The sequence below is a fragment of the Camponotus vicinus genome, unplaced genomic scaffold, assembly GCF_025532165.1.
Source record: "Camponotus vicinus isolate PSW18456_S1 unplaced genomic scaffold, iyCamVici1.0 SCAF_14, whole genome shotgun sequence".
NCBI classification, from domain to species: Eukaryota; Metazoa; Arthropoda; class Insecta; order Hymenoptera; family Formicidae; genus Camponotus; species Camponotus vicinus.
Window position 1 is genome coordinate 9,912,437 of NW_028141950.1, and position 20,449 is coordinate 9,932,885.

General features: G+C 30.1%; 1 protein-coding gene across 1 annotated transcript; it reads right to left on the minus strand.

Annotated features, from left to right (window-relative positions):
- Window positions 1-1,528: 1,528 nt before the first annotated feature.
- LOC145964952 (retinol dehydrogenase 11-like) lies at window positions 1,529-7,598 on the minus strand. The gene is made up of 6 exons (XM_083088100.1): window positions 7,481-7,598; window positions 5,285-5,366; window positions 2,374-2,612; window positions 2,124-2,243; window positions 1,776-1,992; window positions 1,529-1,673 (listed from the first exon to the last, which is right to left on the minus strand). The coding sequence occupies exons 1-6, from the start codon at window positions 7,596-7,598 to the stop codon at window positions 1,529-1,531; spliced, it is 921 nt and encodes a 306-aa protein (XP_082944226.1).
- Window positions 7,599-20,449: the final 12,851 nt, after the last annotated feature.

Here is a 20,449-nt window from a genome sequence, read left to right on the forward strand (position 1 = left end):
GCTGCACGGAGGACGAAGAGACATTTTTTAAGAACGTCGACTACGAAATAAACTGTTCTGATACAAATCATAAGATTAGATTAAACACGCTAATGGACTCGGGTAGTAAAGTCAGTTTCATAAAAGAGAGTTTCGTGTTGAAAGAAGCAGTAGAATCTTTCGGTACACCCCCGGGAAATTATCACGGTATAAACCGCTCGCCGTTACGGATAATCGGGTATATACGGCTGAATATCACTATCGATAACGAAACAAAAAATAACATAACAACTCTAGTCGTTCCGGATACGACTATGGTAAACCCGGTAGTGTTAGGTCGCGACGTATTGAAGAGATTCGGTCTGGGCCTGAGAAAACTGGAAATTCAAGTGATAGATGAGCTTTTGAACGTGGAAATAGATAATCCGCGCGACACGGTATTAGATTCTCTTTGTATCAATCCCGAAATACCTCGTGAAGCACAGGTTAGTTTGCGAGAACTCTTTACGTCGGAATACGTTGAGCCCGCAAGGTCTATTAGCCCAAAAGTCGACATGGAGTTAAAATTAAGTTTGACGAATGAAACTCCATTCCACTTTAACCCGCGTCGAGTCTCCGTTTCTGAAAAGGAAAAGTTGAGGAAAATATTAGACGATCTCCTGGAGAGGAAAATCATTCAACCTAGTAAATCCGAATATGTTTCTCCTATTATTCTAGCAAAGAGTTTCGCATGGTCAGTCTTTGAAATGTTTATTCTAGTATTCTAGGTATACTAGCAGCGTGTGTCACATGTCAACGAGAAATTTGACCACATGTATATCGACTCTCGTCTTTTTGTTGCCGTTGTGTACGACACTTGTCTCCGGCATGCTTAAAGCGCACATCTTATGATCTAGCCACGCGCACTCATTAATTCATGTTCTTTAATTAATCTCTTGAAATTTTACATGGTTGTTTGCAAAATAGTATAGGACTTTCTATTTTTAATTCAATTTAACGAAATCTAGTTATATATTTTTAGTGGGACATCTTATACCATCTTATATCTTATCTCAGACACCCTGTATATAACTTGAAGTTGCATATATTTTATATTCCTTTTATTTTTTTATTATTTAGACATTACTATTAAAGAAAGAAAATGATAGACATCGCAAATATACATATGATATTTTCCAATTGTACATATTCATTACAAATATAACAGAATCCTCGACTTTCAAACTGTGTGTACTAAGTGTATATAAAATTAAGAGTTATACGTACATATAATTTATTGTACATTTTTTCGATGCAATACGATTAATAGGCATATGATGTGTACTAAAATATATGAATTTGAGATATATAAAAAATTAACAAAAAAAGAATGATTATATATTTTCTATTTTTCTCGAGAAAAATTATAATATATGATAAAATAAAAATTTACTATAATGTATAAATAGAATTATTATATAAAATTTTCCTGACAACTTTTTTGATAATTCTTTTTCTATTATTAATTGTTTAATCAATTATTGCAATTTTTAAAGAAAAAAATATTTCTTTATATTTGGCGTGAGATGGTTTGCAGAAATTTAGTAAAATCTTCTTCAGGCTCTAAATTCAGAAGCTTGCAAGATACATCCCACAAGTTTTTGGCGTATTCATCATTTGTCGCTTTCCTTCGTGGAATGGCGACATTGCAGTCTCTACATAAATAAAAAAAAGAAAAAACAGCGGAAAAACATATTATACATTATAACAATAAAATTTATACAGATAATTCTATATAATTTATAGCATATCCTCACGAATAATAAAGTCCCGTCTCATTAGCTGTTTTTTCATCCACTGAACAATATATCGTTGTTTGTGCTCCTTCTTCAATTGATTTAAATAACAGCCGCGTTAAAAAATTATAAGCATAACCCATGAATGGAAATAGTGTGTTATTCCATTGCCGAGTTATCTCCGTTGGTATAAGACCAGGATGCAAAGAATATACATTTATTCCGTGAATATTTGCTTCTGCAAATTGAAATAATATTTTATATATTAATATATATTTAATTCATTCATTTTACTTTCTTTTCTTTTGTCGATAATTTTTCCGAACTATTTCGTGAATTATCGTAAAATATATCTTTGTTTAATATTACTATTCAATCGACGAGCGAGTTCCCTTGTAAAGAGAATGTTTGCCAGTTTACTTTGGGAGTAACTTTTGGTTGGAGTATAACATTTCTCCAGATTAATATCATTGAAATTTATGTTTCCCACTGTAATAAAATGCTTCTCTTATATTTATGTTCTTATATTTATGTAAATGAAATTAGGGCAAGGATATTTTTTTCCAGTAAATGATTAAATTGATATTGCGGGATACCCGGAATTAATATTACTACATACCAATATGAATAATTGATGATACATTGATTATTCTACAACCAGGAGAAGATGACTGCATTTTTGGCAGCAGTAGAAGCGTCAAAAGCAAATGGCCAAGATGATTTGTTTGTAAAGTCATCTCATTTCCATCTTCTGTTTTTTCGTACGGAATCATAGCTACTCCAGCATTGTTTACAAAAATGTGAATAGTTGCTTCTTTCGTCAGTAAATTTTTAGCACAATCTTTTACGCTCTTTAAACTACACAAATTAAGAAAATAAATTGAAAGTTCACCCGCACCGTTTTGATACTCGTCTTTTTTAATTCTAAAAACATAAAAATAGACATCTGGATTATATTATTTTATTATTCCTTGCGTAAAATATTTGTTGAAAGAAGAATAGTTTCATATAAGAAGCAAAAGAAAAAAAAATGAGGGATAAAAGATTTCGTTTTAATAATTAATATGCAGCTGTTACGTCCGGTGGACTCCACGATTCTTTTCTTTCCTCGAAACGATTTCGTGGAAGAAAAAAATCGAGGATTGACTTGCATTTGGAATGTAAATCGATTCTTCTTAGGAATAATGATAACGCGTAGAAGAACGCAACCTAATCCGCGTGTATCGCTATTAAACTTTAACAAATCTAATTCAGGGAATGGCCAGTCGAGATAGCGTTAACGAAACTCTAAATAAATTCGTGAATTATGAGATGAAAAATTGTTATGAGAAACTCTAACTGTCCCGTATCTATTGGTACGGCTTTATGTTCGAAGCCTCTCTATCTAAAGAAATTTTAAAATAAAGATCTGGTTCTCGGGAAGATCGTCAAAATCTAAACATACAGCAATATTCTTGAAATTGATAGTGCACGTGCGCTCGTTCGACAGGCCACCCTCGAGCGTTCTCCGAATCGCCAAATCATCAAGCGATAAGATAGTCAGCTCACTCCCACTCTCTACTGGATGGAGCTAAGTCTCGAGCCAAAGGGCTTAACCAATAAAAATCTTAAGAAACGCCTCTCCTCTCAAAAATCAGCCTCCTTGTCCTTAAGAAGGGAGTATTAAAATTATTACAAAAGATTCCCACCATCCAGTAAGGAGGAGGAGTAATAACTTTAAAATGCAAGCGCAAGGCGCGACGCGCGCTATTAACACTCCAGTTGACAGTTCAGTACACTAATTCTTCCAACGAGCAGCAGTGCAGTTGACAGTTCAGTTCACAGCTCCAGTCAAGATTCAGTCATTCAATTTTAAAATTATATAGCCTCGGGGATCCTTTTTTTTCTTGCATTATGCAATTGAGTTATTCATCTGTTTTATATCACAGTGAAAATGATTTTGTTAACATTTAATTGTGCATCGTGTGAATTTTCTGATGAACATCTCCATTACCCAGCTCTTCATGTTATAAATCTCCGACCTCAGCCATTGCAATTTTATGAACGCACTCATTTTTGTGATGCCAACGAGTTGTGAGTAAAATTGAGTAATTTTCATTTTCTCCCTTTCCCATATCTTACTATCTCATAATTTAAAATCTATGTCTGAAATACAAATAATTTTAAACGGTTTAATAACCATTAAATTTTTACTAATTACTATCAATCAATCAATCCTTGTCTCACCTCTCCTCCAGTCTCATTCCTTGTTCTTCCTGTTCGCCGAGAATCTCCGCAAGGCGATTCGCGAACAATTCCCCGTTCGCCGGGAATCTCCGCAAGGCGATTCGCGAACAATTCCTCGTTCGCCGGGAATCTCCGTAAGGCGATTCGCGAACAATTCCCCGTTCGCCGGGAATCTCCGCAAGGCGATTCGCGAACAATTCCTCGTTCGCCGGGAATCTCCGTAAGGCGATTCGCGAACAATTCCCCGTTCGCCGGGAATCTCCGTAAGGCGATTCGCGAACAATTCCTTATTTCTCTTTATTAGCTCTTTCTGATTTATTTACCGAGAATTTATATTGTTTTCTATCATTATATCTCGTTTCAGCCCTTCTTTATATATATATTTTGTCATTTCTATTTTTTTTTTGACTCCCTTTCGTTTTCTTTTAATTTCCCATCCTCATATTATTATTATTATTATTATCTTTTCCTTTCTCTTCATATTATTTTCCTTTGAATTATCATTACTTTTGGGAGAAACCGTTGAAATAGATGAATAATTTTCGAACTTAGACTTGGCGAATCTCTTATCTTAATTTTATTATTGTATTTTAATTTAGACCTGTGTTTCAGCGAATTTAGAAAATTTTAATTCTAACTATAACACATATGCGCAAGCGACGAATTCTATACATCTTCTAATGAGTAAGCGTTATTCATATTTTTATTACATATTCACTTTTTATTTTGTTTTATTTCTTATATTATATTAATTATATGTATATTGTATTAACCAGTCAGAATTTAATTCTTAACGTAAATTCTTCCCTGTATATTCTGACTGATAACCTCCGAACGATTGTAACACCCGCGAGAATATGTACATACACACACAGATACCCACTCACGCATACTTACAACTGCTAAGATGTATTTTTCTTTCATTATTTTTTTTTTATAATATATGTATTTTTAATTTAATGTATAATTTAATTATTTAAACCGTTCTCTTCCCTAAATCCTGAGATCACACTAGGTCCCATCCCGCGTAACAAGGATTAAATTCCTTTACCGAAAAGGGGCCATCGAACGAATAGGCTTAAAAACGCAGCGTTAAAGAGACCTTCGGTCGCTGACCTGTGTCAGGCCCTTCACATTCGTTCGACCCGATCCATACACACGCCCGAATAAAGTGTGTCACGGGGTAAGTAAGTTGCGTCCTTCCATACGGCCCATCCATTCCAGGGTCTGGACGTAACACAGCTGCCAAATAAGTAATTACCGTTAATTTGATTAGTTCTTATAATATGATTTTATATATTTACCTGGAAGGTGGATTATTTTTTATATCTTTAACTGCTTCGTTTGCCTTTTTCATATTTCTACAGGCCAAAATTACCTTAGCGCCTAAATGCACACGTTTGTTTAAGTTTGAGTATTTAGAAAATCTTAGTTATAAGAGTAAATATCATAATCGAAAAAATTATATCTTATTTAGCTTAGTTAAATTACTCTTCTGACATAGTATAGAATATTAATTTAGAAATATATAAATTTAATGAATAGTATAAATAAGACATACTTTTTTTATTGATATTCATTCTTCAAGTAATATTTAATCTGATAACTAAGGTTTCGTAAATACTCAAACATAAACAAATATTATATATATATATATATATATATATATACATATATAATAATAATAATAATAATAATAATAATAATAATAATAATAGTATTGCACACGTTTGTTTTCGTTTGAGTAGGGGAGAGCGGGGCAAAGTGGGCATGTGGGGCAAAGTGAGCACTTGCAATAAATTTTTATGTATTTATTATAAAGTTGTAATTATTGCATTTAAAACTTCTATTACAATGTATAAGATAATAAAAATTAAAATTACTTTGTTTTAAGCGCTAGTTTTTTTTTAAACTAATAAAGAATAATTACGAGCTAAAGCAATTGAAGTATTCATCACATTATTATATACCTATATAATTGTTAAACACATTGAATGAAGAAATATTGATTTTTAACTAAACATATATAACTCGTTTACTGCGTACAGCAACAAAAAATTAATGCTTTTTAATTATTTAAAATTTGTATCAGTTAAAAACTACTAATACTTGGGGCAAAGTGAGCGGGGTAAAGTGAGCAGTCACGCCGCTCCAACTACTCTAGCGCCGCGAAGCGGATTAGCTGTGCCGAGGTGTCAAAAGTATGCCGGTTAGTTTTACCAAAGGTAATTGTTTATTATTTAGCCTTTTATTTGTTACGTCAATATACTTTTTAACAAAATTAATAACTTATTGCATAACACATCTAAAATCCTGTCTTTTTGTAAAATAATATCTATTTTAATACGTGTAAACAGTTCGTAAAGATATTATAACCTCAAAAAATAATTTTTATATTTTGTATTTTTTGTATTTTGTTGTTTTTACTAAATGTTCTTAAATGTTTAAAAACATGTTATAATAATGTTTATATAGTCAATAAATATTTATTTATTGATAACATTAATTTAAATACTTCGTTTTCCAGATATTACATATTTATCTCGCATATTTATTTATTTTTCCTAATATAAACTTACATGCTCACTTTGCCCCACGCCTTGGGGCAAAGTGAGCATTCGTATTACTTTTGAATTTCGCTTATTACTTTTTTTCTATTTCAAAATATGACTTGAATCCAACAAATTTATTTAACTCACATATTTAACTTGACGATAGTATATAAATAATATATATTTAAGCTTTAACTTAGTTTTTATAACGATTTGAAATTATCTATGCCCACTTTGCCCCGCTCTCCCCTATTTATAAAACTTTAATTATTAGAATAAATATCACTCGAAGAATAAATAGAAAATCGAAAGAAATTATATCTTATTTATATTACTCGTCAAATTTAAATATTTCTAAATTGAAGTTCTATATTATGTACCTAATATATATATATATAAAATATTTATTACAGTTACATGTCATATTTAAAATAATTTCTCTTTCTATTTTATAAAATCTTTTATTCTGCGGTAGAATTTTTTTATATATATATTATATATTTATTCATTAAGTACTTTCTATTTAATAAAATTAATGAAATTTTACTTTTAACTTTGTGTTGTGACTATAATCTAAATAAAATCATCTAAAGTGACTTAATTTGCAAAATACTTGGATATAATCAATTGATGAATTCAGTATTAAAATATAGAAATAACACAGTATAGAAATAACAATTGAAGATTCGACAACCATTTGTACCATTTCGATATGATCCGATCAGAATTTCAACTTTACTTCTGATTCGATCAGAACTTCAACTTTACTTCAAGATTTAATTTTCGATGTTAATACAATGTCACGTTAATACGATATCAACTATATGTTTCTAACTTGGCATGTACATATATTATATATTGACAATACACGTATTATAATTCTCATTTCAAAAAATTTCAGTTTAAATTACCAGAAGGATAAATTATCATTTTTTTTAAAGATATTACCTCTTCCATAAAAATCTCTGGCAGTCTCCTTACCAATACCACCACTTGCTCCTGTTATTACAACAGTTTTTCCATCAAGACGTGCATTACTTCTACACATTTTCTTAAAAAAACACATTACTATAACACTTTTTGTCTAGGATGTTACCAACAGTAATATGTAATTAATTATATTGGATTCACTTACACGATGTCACTGACACTCTATTCAACTTTAGAATGTGCCTAATACGGAGCAATCGTTCACTTTTTATACTGCTTATAAGTGAAAGTTGCGCATTAAAACTGCACAGAAGAAATTCGGATTTTTCTTACTCTTTACTCAAAAAGTATATAATTAATTATATCGAATTAACTTACACGATGTCACTGAAGCTGTATTCAATTTCGGAATGTGCTTAATATGTATAATCATTCTCTTTATATACTGTTCACATAACAAGTGATAGCTGCGCATTAAATGTGCGCATTAAATCTGCGCAGAAAAAATTCACTTATTCTTACTCTTTAAAAGTACATATTCATAACTATACACAACTTTTGTAGTTATGTATACCTGTCTTATTTTAATTTGTCTTTAAATTTTATAATTCAGTTAATATATGTATACACGTACAATAACTTTTATTATTCAATTATTTTATTTTTTGACTTCTTATGTATTTACTACGTAAAATTTAACCAAGTAATATTGTTTAATTAATATCTTTCACTGTTTTATATATATATATATATATATATATATATATATATATTTAGTGTATATATATTTATGATATATATTTAGTCCTTTAATATACCCATTATACAAAGAAATATATCAGATAGTTTTCGGAAACATTACTTTGTAACATGAAATGTTTCGGAGATGCATGTGTTACGTCCAGACCCTTAAAAGGTCGGGCCGTCTGGAAAGACGCAACCTACTTACCCGGTGACACACTTTTCGGGCGTGTGTATAGATCGGGTCGAGCGCACTGTCAGGAGCCTGGCACAGGTCAGTGACCAGAATGGTCCCTTTAATTCTGTGAGTGTCCCAGGCCGTTACGCTCGTCGGTCCCTTTTCGGTAAGAGAATCGAATCTCTTTTACTCGGGACGGGACCCTGTGCGATTTCGGACTTCAAGGAATGAGAACGGGTAGCAAAATTAAATGAAGATTTTATTATAAATTATCATTTATTCAATAATTAGTCGTTTGAGCGATATGAAATGTTTACATAAAGATCTTTTCTAAAAATACAAAATATAGTTGAAAGTTTTATATGTGTGTTGTTTGTATGTGTGAGGGAGTTTCCGCGGGTGTTACATTGGTTCGGAGGACGTCAGCCAGGAATAAAAGTGGTAAATCTAATCTTAAGTATTAACCCTGGCTGGAGATTATTACAATTTTGTTACTTTTAATTTAAAATTTGCTATCTAAACAGGTATCGAGTTTATTACTGTCTATACTAGTGGTCGAACGATTTACTGGACCGTCGATAGCCTGAGCCAGCCCTTCTCTTAACCGTTTGTTCCGGCGATTCCGCCAACGCCTATTGTTTGACCGCGAATTATGAGGCGACACTAGTAAAATTTAAGATACGCGATTTAAATACGGTAATTATTGATGAAGATAGATGATCGATCAGGTATATTAGGTCTCTATCAAGAAACGATCTTCAAGGTTTATTTATCGTTCAATCCTTTCATTTGAAATATATCCGATCACAATTTGAAGAAGTAATTATATATATATATATATATATATATATATATATTTATATCGAGAAGAAAATTAAAGGGAACTAATGGGATAGATTGCTGTAAAGAATCTTTGGAGAGTGGGGAAGTATTCGTGAATTCCAATTCTGAAATCTGCAACGAATAGATAGGAGGAATATTCGTGAATTCCAATTCTGAAATCCGCAACGAATAGATAGGAGGAGTATTCGTGAATTCCAATTCTGAAATCCGCAACGAATAGATAGGAGGAATATTCGTGAATTCCAATTCTGAAATCCGCAACGAATTGATAGGAAGAATATTCGTGAATTCCAATTCTGAAATCCGCAACGAATAGATAGGAGGAATATTCGTGAATTCCAATTCTGAAATCCGCAACGAATAGATAGGAGGAATATTCGTGAATTCTAATTCTGAAATCCGCAACGAATAGATAAGAGTTATATGGAAAGGGAATTGAATTGTTAAGGATAAATTACTATTGATGGTTATTATGAAATTCTAACTGATAGAGAGTATTATTGATTAAATTTTTATTATTTTGAGGATCTATAGTTCAAACTCTTTAATTACTTAAAGATCGTTTTTGATATCGCCAGTCGAATGGGAAAGAGAAATAGGAACTGAGAGAGAAATTTAAACTTACTACTTATTGTGAACGTTGCAAGGTGTTGAAAAAGAAATTTAATCCGACCGGAGCTGAAAGCGCAGGTGGGTGGCTGTTGGTTGAAGATGAGTAGAATGCTCAGTTGATCCAAAGTTCACCTCACTCACTTCACTTACTTATTGACAATGATTGAATTTAAACAGATACTCTGTGCTGCACGAAAGAGGTGTCGTAATTTCTTTAAAATGAACTGTGTTCTATGAACTGTGAACTGAAGTGTGTCCGCGTCTTCGGCTCGCAAGTTTTAAGGATTTTACTCCTCCTCCCTTCTGGATGGTGGGGAATCTTTTTAGGCGAATCAAATGATTTCTATTACTCCCTTCCTAAGGTCAAGGAGCTTGATTTTTTAAAAGGAGAGGGGTCTCTTGAGATTTTAATTGGTTAAGCCCTTTGGCTCGAGACTTAGCTCCATCCAGTAGAGAGTGGGAGTGAGCTGATTATCTTATCGCTTGATGATTTGGCGATTCGGAGAACGCTTGAGGGTGGCCTGTCGAACGAGCGCACGTGCACTATCAATTTCGAAAGGTTTTGTCTTACGTTTATTATTTGTCACTCTTCCGAGGACCAGATCTTTATTTTGAAAATTCTTTGGATAGAGAGGCTTGGAACATAAAGCCGTACCCATAGATACGGGACAGTTAGAATTTCTCATAACAACTTTTCATCATATAACTCGTAAATTTATTTAGAGTTTCGTTGACGCTATCTCGACTGGCCATTCTCAGTATTAGATTTGTTAAAGTTTAATGACGATACCCGCGGGTGAGGTTGCGTTCTTCTAAGTGCTATCTTTATTTCTAAGAAGAATCGCTTTGCATTCCGAATGCAAGTCGATCCTTGATTTCCTTCTTCCACGAAATCGTTTCGAGGAAAGAAAAGAATCGTGGAGTCCACTGGACGTAACACATGCAGAAACGTTTTAGAAACATTGCATAAACAGTTAATGTCCGCATTCAGACACCTTGATATAAAATGTTTACGACACTATCCTAAAAAATGTTACAAAAACATTTTTCAAGATAGTGTCGTAAACATACTTGAGAAATTGATATTTAAATGTTGCTATGTTATATTTCTGTAATAATTTATATATAGCGGTATCATGCCCGGGAAAAAAAAGTCCATATAAAATTGGCCATATATGGATTTTGTCAATATCTAATTATGTTTTGCCAAATATAGTCATATATGATATCATATATGAATAAATATTATCAGATCTGAAAATTAAGTACCACTAAGAGTACACCGAAAAAATTGTATTCTTAACTTAAGAATATGCCATTTATCTTTAGAATATATACCACTAAAATAGGGGCCAAGAGGATCCTCTTAAGTTAAGAGGAAAATCTTCTAAAGAGATATTCTTAATATACAGAAAAAAATATTTCTTTGGATTTAATAAATTTTGTTGAAGTCAAATAAATTTAATTATTGGTCTAAAAGTTTTTTTCCGCCTAATTTCAAATAATCTGTTTAATATTCTGAATCCCAACAAGGAATCCAGATTATTAAATAAATTATTTTAAATTCAGTTTGAAATTAAACTGATAAACAGTGATGTCAGAAAGAGGATGCGGCTCACGTGCACACAGAAAACCTGTGTATGAGCCGCGTCCTCTCTTTCGCATCACTACTAAGGGAAAAAAATATACTTTAGATCTTACGTTAATACAAGTCCTTTATATACATTTCATGATAAATATTGAATACGAGAAAAATTAAGAGTGGTGTCGCCGCGTAGCGGCAAATGAAGAAACATGTCGCGCACACGAAAATCGAGTTGCGGCGTAGAAGTCGCAAATTAAGAATATATTCTTATTCATTAAGAATATATTCTTATTTATTAAGAATATTTATTAAGAGGACTTATAAAGAGGAATTTTAATTAATTAAATATATAATGCAAGATATAATTTTTAGGAAAAATTATATTTGTCTATATAAAAAAAGGTAAAATCATATATAATATTAAATGATTATATATAATATCATATATGATTTATATCAAAGCATACATGAAACTAACATTTGCTTTGGTTTTATACATGCTTAGATATGATATCAATATCTGACTATGTCTAATTGTACAAAATGACGTGAGTTATCTAATATCATTTTTTATGATCAGAAATGGTCAGAGATGGACATCATATCTAAGCATATACAAAAACGTATGCTCTGATAAAATCATATGTGATATTATATATAATTATATAAGACTGTATATAATTTTACTTTTTTTTATATAAATAGACATGGACTTTTTTTCCCGGGATAAGCAATAATAAAATGTTTCAATTGTAGCACTCATGAGTTATATCATTTGTAAAGATAAATGAAACATAATTTTGGAATATTTCTGAAACGTATCAATTGAAATATCTTATTTGAAATATTTCTGAAATTAGCAAAAATAAAATGTTTCAATTGTAACACTTATGAATTACATCATTTGTAAATATACATGAAACATAATTTTGGAATATTTCCGAAACGTATCAATTGAAATATCTTATTTGAAATATTTCTGAAATAAGCAAAAATAAAATGTTTCAATTGTAACACTTATGAATTACATCATTTGTAAATATACATGAAATATAATTTTGGAATATTTCAGATACATATCAACTACGATATTTCATTTGAAATATTTCTGACTATGAAACATTTTAGTTGTGACACTTATGAATTATATTATAAACATAGACATGAAACGTCTCATTTGAAATCTATATGAAGCATTTTGAAACATTGCATATATATTTCATGTTTAGTGGGTATATACTTATGATAAATTTCAATTTATAAAAATTGTGAAAAATATAGAAATATTTTAAAATTCTTTGCTTTAATAAAGACTTGTGTGAATAAGGGATTATTTACACTACATATTTTTGGTCCCGCGAAAAGGGCGTTTCCACGAATCGGCCAGTATCGGCCAGAAAGAAGATATTCACTTGCAAGCGTTAATGGGAACATTAATGCGATGGTTTTCTCTATCTCAAAGTAAATGCAGAATTCTTTCTCTTTCCCTTCTTCGTTTAAGTTCAATTGCATTCGCCCATTTTAAAAGAATCTATATTCTAGATAATCCTGAATTCTCGCGATGGCCTTAAAATCTCGGTATGCATTTTAATAATTGTATAATGAAAGTCATGCGATATAATATAGAGATTACAAATACAGAGCATCTTAGTGGTGTAAAGAAAACATACAGTTGTTTTTAAGAAAAAATATGGAATTGTTAATTGCAAATTACATATTTTTTCTTAAAAACAACTGTGTTTTTTCTTTACACCAATTGATTCCTCTCATTATTTTGTACATAAAAGTATTAAGATAAGATAATCGAAAAATGAATATTTTACTAGATATTTTATGATTTATATAAAATTAAGAAACTATTTCAAGCCTCATAACTCGAAAAGTACTCTCTAAAAGTGAATCAGTGTATTATCACTGTAATCAGTGCTGTACTTATAACTGCTTGTAATCAGTGAGTATTTACTGTTTTTCAGTGATAATACACTGAAAAACAGTAAATACTCACTGATTACAAGCAGTTATAAGTACAGCACTGATTACAGTGATAATACACTGATTCACTTTTAGAGAGTACTGAATGAAGAAATACTTTATTATAGTGTTTTGGAAAGCTTTCGAGATAAGCTACAAGAATAAGTAATAAAAAATAGGGGTTTCCATTTAAAAAACGGAAGTTGACCTTCAAATGACCTTGAAAATGACCTTAATGTCGAATCCAAGGTCACTATTAGATAGCCCCCTTTGTTCCCTACAACTTTTATTGGAGTCGTTTTCCTTCAAATGTTGATCCTGAAAAGTTATGAGGGTGGAACTTTTAAAATGGGACACCCTGTATAATATATTATTTTTGTGTCTTGATATTTATTATGTATCCAACTGCTTAGGGTTAAATGTCTAATATGATAAAAACTTGCGATAATTATATAAAATGTCTTTCAAATGTATCTGTTAATTATCTTCTGTCACGGAAAAACAGGATGTGTTGCGCGAAAAATCGAGCGCATGGACGGACACGAATAGCGTATTACAGAGAAGTTTATAATTAATTCTGGAAAATGACTTTTCGAAACATAATTTAATTATATATGGATGGATTCGTAAAAAAATAATTTTTCACAGGGTAATAGAGAAATTTCAAAATTAAAAAAAAATATATTTAGTGGTAGCGGTATTTTGAAAATTTAAAAAAACAAAATTTTTTTTTTGTAAAGTACTCTTGAAGCCACTTAACTTTTAATTTGAAAATTTTTTTCTATCTCTTATAGTTTCTGAAATATTCATCTTGAAAGGAAAAAACCGATTTTTTTCAAAGGGGTGTTTTACCCCCTAAACACGCGTATGGGCACGTATAAAAAAATATGTGTCCCTTATTTTTGTCTACAAAACAATATATTAAAAGCTCATCAAAATCGGTGGGGGACACTTCTGTGCCTTTCCTTGTTAGAAAAATCGACTCGGATGAATGGCTGTGGTAGCTTGCCTACAAGAGTAAAGTATATTAATGCAATTAATTGCTGCTATTATTTCTATCTTAAAATGTTCTCCTAATTTGTTGCTCTCAAAATATGTAATATCGAATTTGTTGCTCAATATTTGACTTGGAAATAATAGCAGCAGTTAATCGCATTAATATACTTTACTCTTGTAGGCAAGCTAGCACAGCCACTCGTCCGAGTCGATTTTTCTAAGTCAAACATTGAGCAACAAATTCGATATTATATATTTTGAGAGAAATTAGGGAAACATTTTAAGATAGAAATAATAGTAGTAATTAATTGCATTAATATACTTTACTCTTGTAGGCAAGCTAGCATAGCCATTCGTCCAAGTCGATCTTTTTACATATTTTGAGAGCAACAAATTAGAGGAACATTTTAAAATAAAAACAATAACAGCAGTTAGTTGCATTAATATACTTTATTCTTGTAGGCAAGCTAGCACAGCCACTCATCCGAGTCGATTTTTCTAAGTCAAACGTTGAGCAACAAATTCGATATTGTATATTTAGAGAGCAACAAATTAGGGGAACATTTTAAGACCGAAATAATAGCAGTAATTAATTGCATTAATATACTTTACTCTTGTAGGCAAGTTAGCACAGCCACTTGTTCGGGTCGATTTTTTTAAGTCAAACATGGAGCAATAAAATCGGATTCATTAAAAATGACGAGCAACAAAATCATTGAAATGTTATCGATCGAGATATCTGATTAATTCTCAATTTCATAATACTTTTTTAATATGGGGTAACTTTAGGGGTGGTTTTCGGAGTTTAAAAGTGGTGCAAAAAATCGGGAATAGAGCATCTAATTAGCAACATATTAGAACTAAAGAAATATATTGGATTTTTTTGTTTAAAAAAATTTTTTTTGTGGCTGTGCTAACTTTAATCTATAGTTAGCACAGCCACTATTTTCTCCGAATCGGCTGGAGCAACAAAATCGGGAATAGAGCAACAAATTAGCAACAAAGGAGCACTAAATTTATATATAAGTTTTATTCGATTGTGCTAAAGTGGCTGTGCCAGCTTAATAGACGTCTGTAATTATAGAGATCATCCGTCGTCGACTAATCATCGACAGTAGCGAGGTGTGTGTGAAGTTAGCGTATCATTTTGTGGAAAATCATAAATAATTAAGAGTTCTGGCTTTATTTACAATAGTTCTAGATAGTTCTTGATAGTTTAAACAAATAGTTCTAGCCCAATAAACACATGATGGAATATTAAACATTTATTAAACGTAAAGTTAGTATAAATGTGGTATAAGTATATTAGATAAACGTTTTAATTTTTATGGTTTTTATGCAATCGTATAATATATGATAATGATATCCGTTTTTATTACATTTGCATAAAACAAAACGGATTTTATGCGTTGAAAAATATTATATAAGAATACGAAAATAAACGTTTAGTCGTAGAGTCTAGAATGTATCTGTGTCTATTTTATTTCTTAAAATCGTATATTTATGTAATCGAAGAAACGTTTATTGAAAACGTATATAATTTATGAGAAAAATCTCATTTATAAATGTTTACAAAATTCTATTCTATAAATGGTATAATCTAAGTCTTAAAAACGTTAATAAATTTTTGCACGAATAATATATACACATCTGATTTTACAACTAAAATATTATACGACTAATAAATATATTTTATTATTATATATATTTGACCATATTTTGAGTTAAATATATATAATAATAAAATGTTTATTAGTCGTATAATATTTTAGTTGTAAAATCAGGTGTGTATATATTATTCGTGCAACAATTTATTAACGTTTTATAGACTTAGATTATACCATTTATAGAATAGAATTTTGTAAACATTTATAAATGAGATTTTTCTCATAAATTATATACGTTTTCAATAAACGTTTCTTCGATTACATAAATATACGATTTTAAGAAATAAAGTAAACGCAGATACATTCTAGAAATTAAACGTTTCTTTTCGTATTCTTATATAATATTTTTCAACGCATAAAATCCGTTTTGTTTTATGCAAACGTAATAAAAACGGATATCATTATCGTATATTATACGATTGTATAAAAACCATAAAAATAATATATTTTCAACATTTATAATAATTACACGAACTTCCTTTTATAAACGTATCAAGATATATATATATATATATATATATATATATATATATATATGTATTGCATTATATATACAATAATTATCTCTATAATATACGTGCATGTTATATTGACATGCATATTTTGAATTTTGATTATAGTATTTAATAATTTTATGAATATCTTCCTTCCCCTGAAACTAATGTGACACATAATTTTATTGTTAGAATAATAATAGTAACGAAATAATAACGTCTTTATTTAACCGAGTTATTACAGTAAAATGATATACTCATAAGTATATCAGTACAAATTTTACTCATTGACTCACATGCTGGTGAATACATATTCTAATACATATAATGACTGTTTTACAGTTTGATAAGATATATTATTACATTAAAATATAAATATTTTGACGATTTATAAAATATATTGCATGGCTTACATGCAATTACAGCTTATTGGAATAATCATTGCATTTTAATGTGTGTAAGTGTATTCTGAAGTGTATATGTTTTATTTTCTGTGAAGAAAAATAAATTTATGGTTTAAGTGCATACACACACACATATATATATTCAACGGTAAGTATTATATATAAATTTTAATATTAAAATATATTAAAATATTAATTTATTACTATACATACTATATAATATAAATTGTAAAGACGTCATTAAGATGTCTTTTATAGTATTATAACAGGTCTTTATTAAGACGTCTTTAAAACGTCTTATGTCCCGTTTGTTTTGTTTGGAAGTATTGCCAGCATATGCAACAAAGAACATTAATATTCGTCTTTTGTTAAAACAAACGCTTTCTCGACTCCGCGGTGAGCTGCTGCCGCGCCGTTGCTACATCGCTTCACAGTGTCGACAGCTCCACACGGATCATAGCGTTCCTGCTTACCTATTCCGAAGCTAATACTCGCCTGGTCCGAAAGCTTAAAATTTTGTCGGATTTTAATATTTTACTTTAATTAATTATCGCGCAAATGTGTTTGTACGTTGATGATGTTGTTGATCATTTCTTTTATACGATTCTGTGTGGCTTACAAAAATTGAATTTCGACAACGTTTTCAAAGGTAAAAATTTTATTATATTTTTATATTTTGTTTCTCTTCTTTTTTTCTATTCTTTGTGTAATTGCAGTAAAAGTGTTTATACATTAGTATTTCATATTAACAATTATAATGGTTTTCATTGTATTACATAAGAGAGTTTTTATAATTAATTTTTTTTAATAATTTGAAGATTTATTAGTTAGAAAGACTAAAATGTTTATTATGCGCATGTGCATATTTGATTAAATTTTAAACATTAAAACACATTTACAAGTTCGAAAAAGATTAATGTAATAGTTTTTTTTCCTTTATCTTAAAATTATTGTGTTGCTTACAAATAATATGCAAATTGATTTTGTATTATTTACAGCTATATTATCTATAGTATTATATAGCTTTTCCTAAACAGTCTTGCTTATAATCGCGCTTTTATGGCCTCAATATATACAATTCTGTATTAATAATAGAGATTTTATATCTGCTCTTTTATTACATTTACTATTACATTTTGTTTTATTATAGGTATTTTAAAAATTGTTTAGAGACGTAAATGTTACATTAAAAAATATCAGATCTTTTATTTTCAATATTTTATAATTGTTATTCACCGTTACATAAATCATTAAAATTAAAATTAAAATTAAAAATGTGTGAGAATACGAAGCTTCTGAGCAATCGACAGTTGCGTCGAAAGATAAATAATGCAGTGCAAAACATATTATTGTCTTCGTGCACACAAACAAATAATTCTAATTTAACTTTTACAAATACACAAAATTTATGTTCACCTACATACTATACAATTGGGAATAATGAAAGTGTTGAAATCGCTGTAGATACAGTAAATGCTACTAATAAATCTCCTTCCACATCAATGCTCACAGAATTTAAATTTTAATAACATAGATGATGAATATACGTTATACATTGACGACAGTGACAGTTCTAGTGCTGAGAATAATGAAAATCATAATGATAACGGTCTCATAACACATACATTTGTAGTAAATCCAGTCAATTTTACAAATAATTTGCGTAGGCTAGCAATCAATAATAATTTAACACACGCAGCGTTAAATATGATTTTAGAATTAATTAATCCAGCCTATCCATTTTTACCACGTACTGCCAGAAACCTATTACGTACTCCTAGGAAATTGGAAACTATTTCTTTTGATAATGGCGAAATGTATTATTACGGTATTCAGAAATGTTTGACACGTAAATTACAGAATGGCGAATTGAGGGGCGAAATTTCAATAATTAATTTAATTATAAACATTGATGGTTGACCCATATTCAAGAGTAGTAGAACTAATTTGTGGCCAATTTTAGCTCGTAGCGATGATATCGTAGATTCATGTCCATTTATGATTGCATGTTTTTGTGGCGAAGGAAAGCCAATAAATCTTGAAAAATATCTAGAACTTTTCATTAAAGAAATAATTTCTTTACGAGAAAACGGGTTTCAATACAATGGGAAAATATTCTATGTTGAAATTGAGTGTTTTGCAGCTGATGCGCCCGCAAGAGCCATGCTAAAGATGATCAAAGGGCATACAAGTATGTACGGATGCGAAAGGTGTACTATTAAAAGAATAAAAAATCGAATTTTTTTTCGAACTAAAATAAGTAATTCAGTAATTTTGAGAACAAAACACGACTATAGGTGAAAAGACTAATAATGATCATGTGAAAGGAAAATCGCCATTACTTGCTTTAAATATAGATCTCGTAAAGCAATTTGTATTGGATCCTATGCATTTAATATATCTAGGTATTACGAAGCGTTTGCTTGTGAAGTATTGGGTAGAAGGAGGGCGTCACTGTAAACTTTCTCGACATAATCTTGCAGCAATTGATTATAATATACAAATAATACGTAAATTCGTCACGTCTGATTTTTGTCGAAAACCTCGAGTTTTAGTAGACTTAAAAAAGTTTAAAGCAACTGAGTTTCGATTCATTCTTTTATATAGCGGCGTAATAATTTTTTACAATATTCTTGACGACATAAAATATCGACACTTTTTACTATTTCACGTAGCAGTTACTATTTTATCTAGCGCACCTTTGATCAAGGCTTACATACATGTAGCTGAAGAAGCTATTAAAAAGTTTGTTCTCAAAGCTGCTGAAATATATGGTGAAGATTTCGTCGTGTATAATGTACATTCATTACTGCATCTTTGTGCAGACGTACAAACATACGGTCCATTAGAAAGATACAGTTGTTTTCCTTTCGAAAATTATCTTCAATCTCTAAAAAGACGAATTCGCTCTAAAAAATTATCTTTGCAACAAGTGTGCAATCGAATTGCAGAAGAAGAGAATATTGATGTTAAGATTAAATCTTCTGTGACTCCAAATTACCTTCTTAAGCAACTTTTTTTCCCTAATCCAAATATCATTAATCATTTCACATGTGGAAAATTAATTTACAAAAATATGAAAATATCAGTTAAACTTCCCGATAATACTGTAGCAGTAGGCAATCAAATATATGTTATCAGAGAAATTATTTTCATTGACAATAAATATAAATGTATAGGAACTACATTTAAATACGTCGATAATTTATATCGAAATCCGATACATTCATCTAAACTGGGAATTTATTATGTAAAAAGTATTAACATTAATACTTCTACTGCATTTTTTGTTGATGACATATCTTATAAATGCCTTCGATTACCTTTTAAAGAAGGTTTCGCGGTTTTTCCTATTATTCATCAAGTAGCGTAATAATTTGTTAAAACTGTTATTATTATATATTCGTAATAAATTAATATAAATACTATTTAGTTTAATATTATTTAGTTAATAACAGTTCAAAGTATCAAATAAAACAGTGTACAATTTTTGAAT

Coding starts and splice junctions, on each gene's coding strand:
- LOC145964952 (XM_083088100.1), bottom strand. CDS start 7,598: ATGTGTTTTTTTAAGAAAATGTGTAGAAGTAATGCACGTCTTGATGGA. Junction 5,367..7,480: donor CAGAGATTTTTATGGAAGAG/GTAATATCTTTA, acceptor GTGTGCATTTAG/GCGCTAAGGTAATTTTGGCC. Junction 1,993..2,123: donor ACTCGCTCGTCGATTGAATA/GTAATATTAAAC, acceptor TTCAATTTGCAG/AAGCAAATATTCACGGAATA.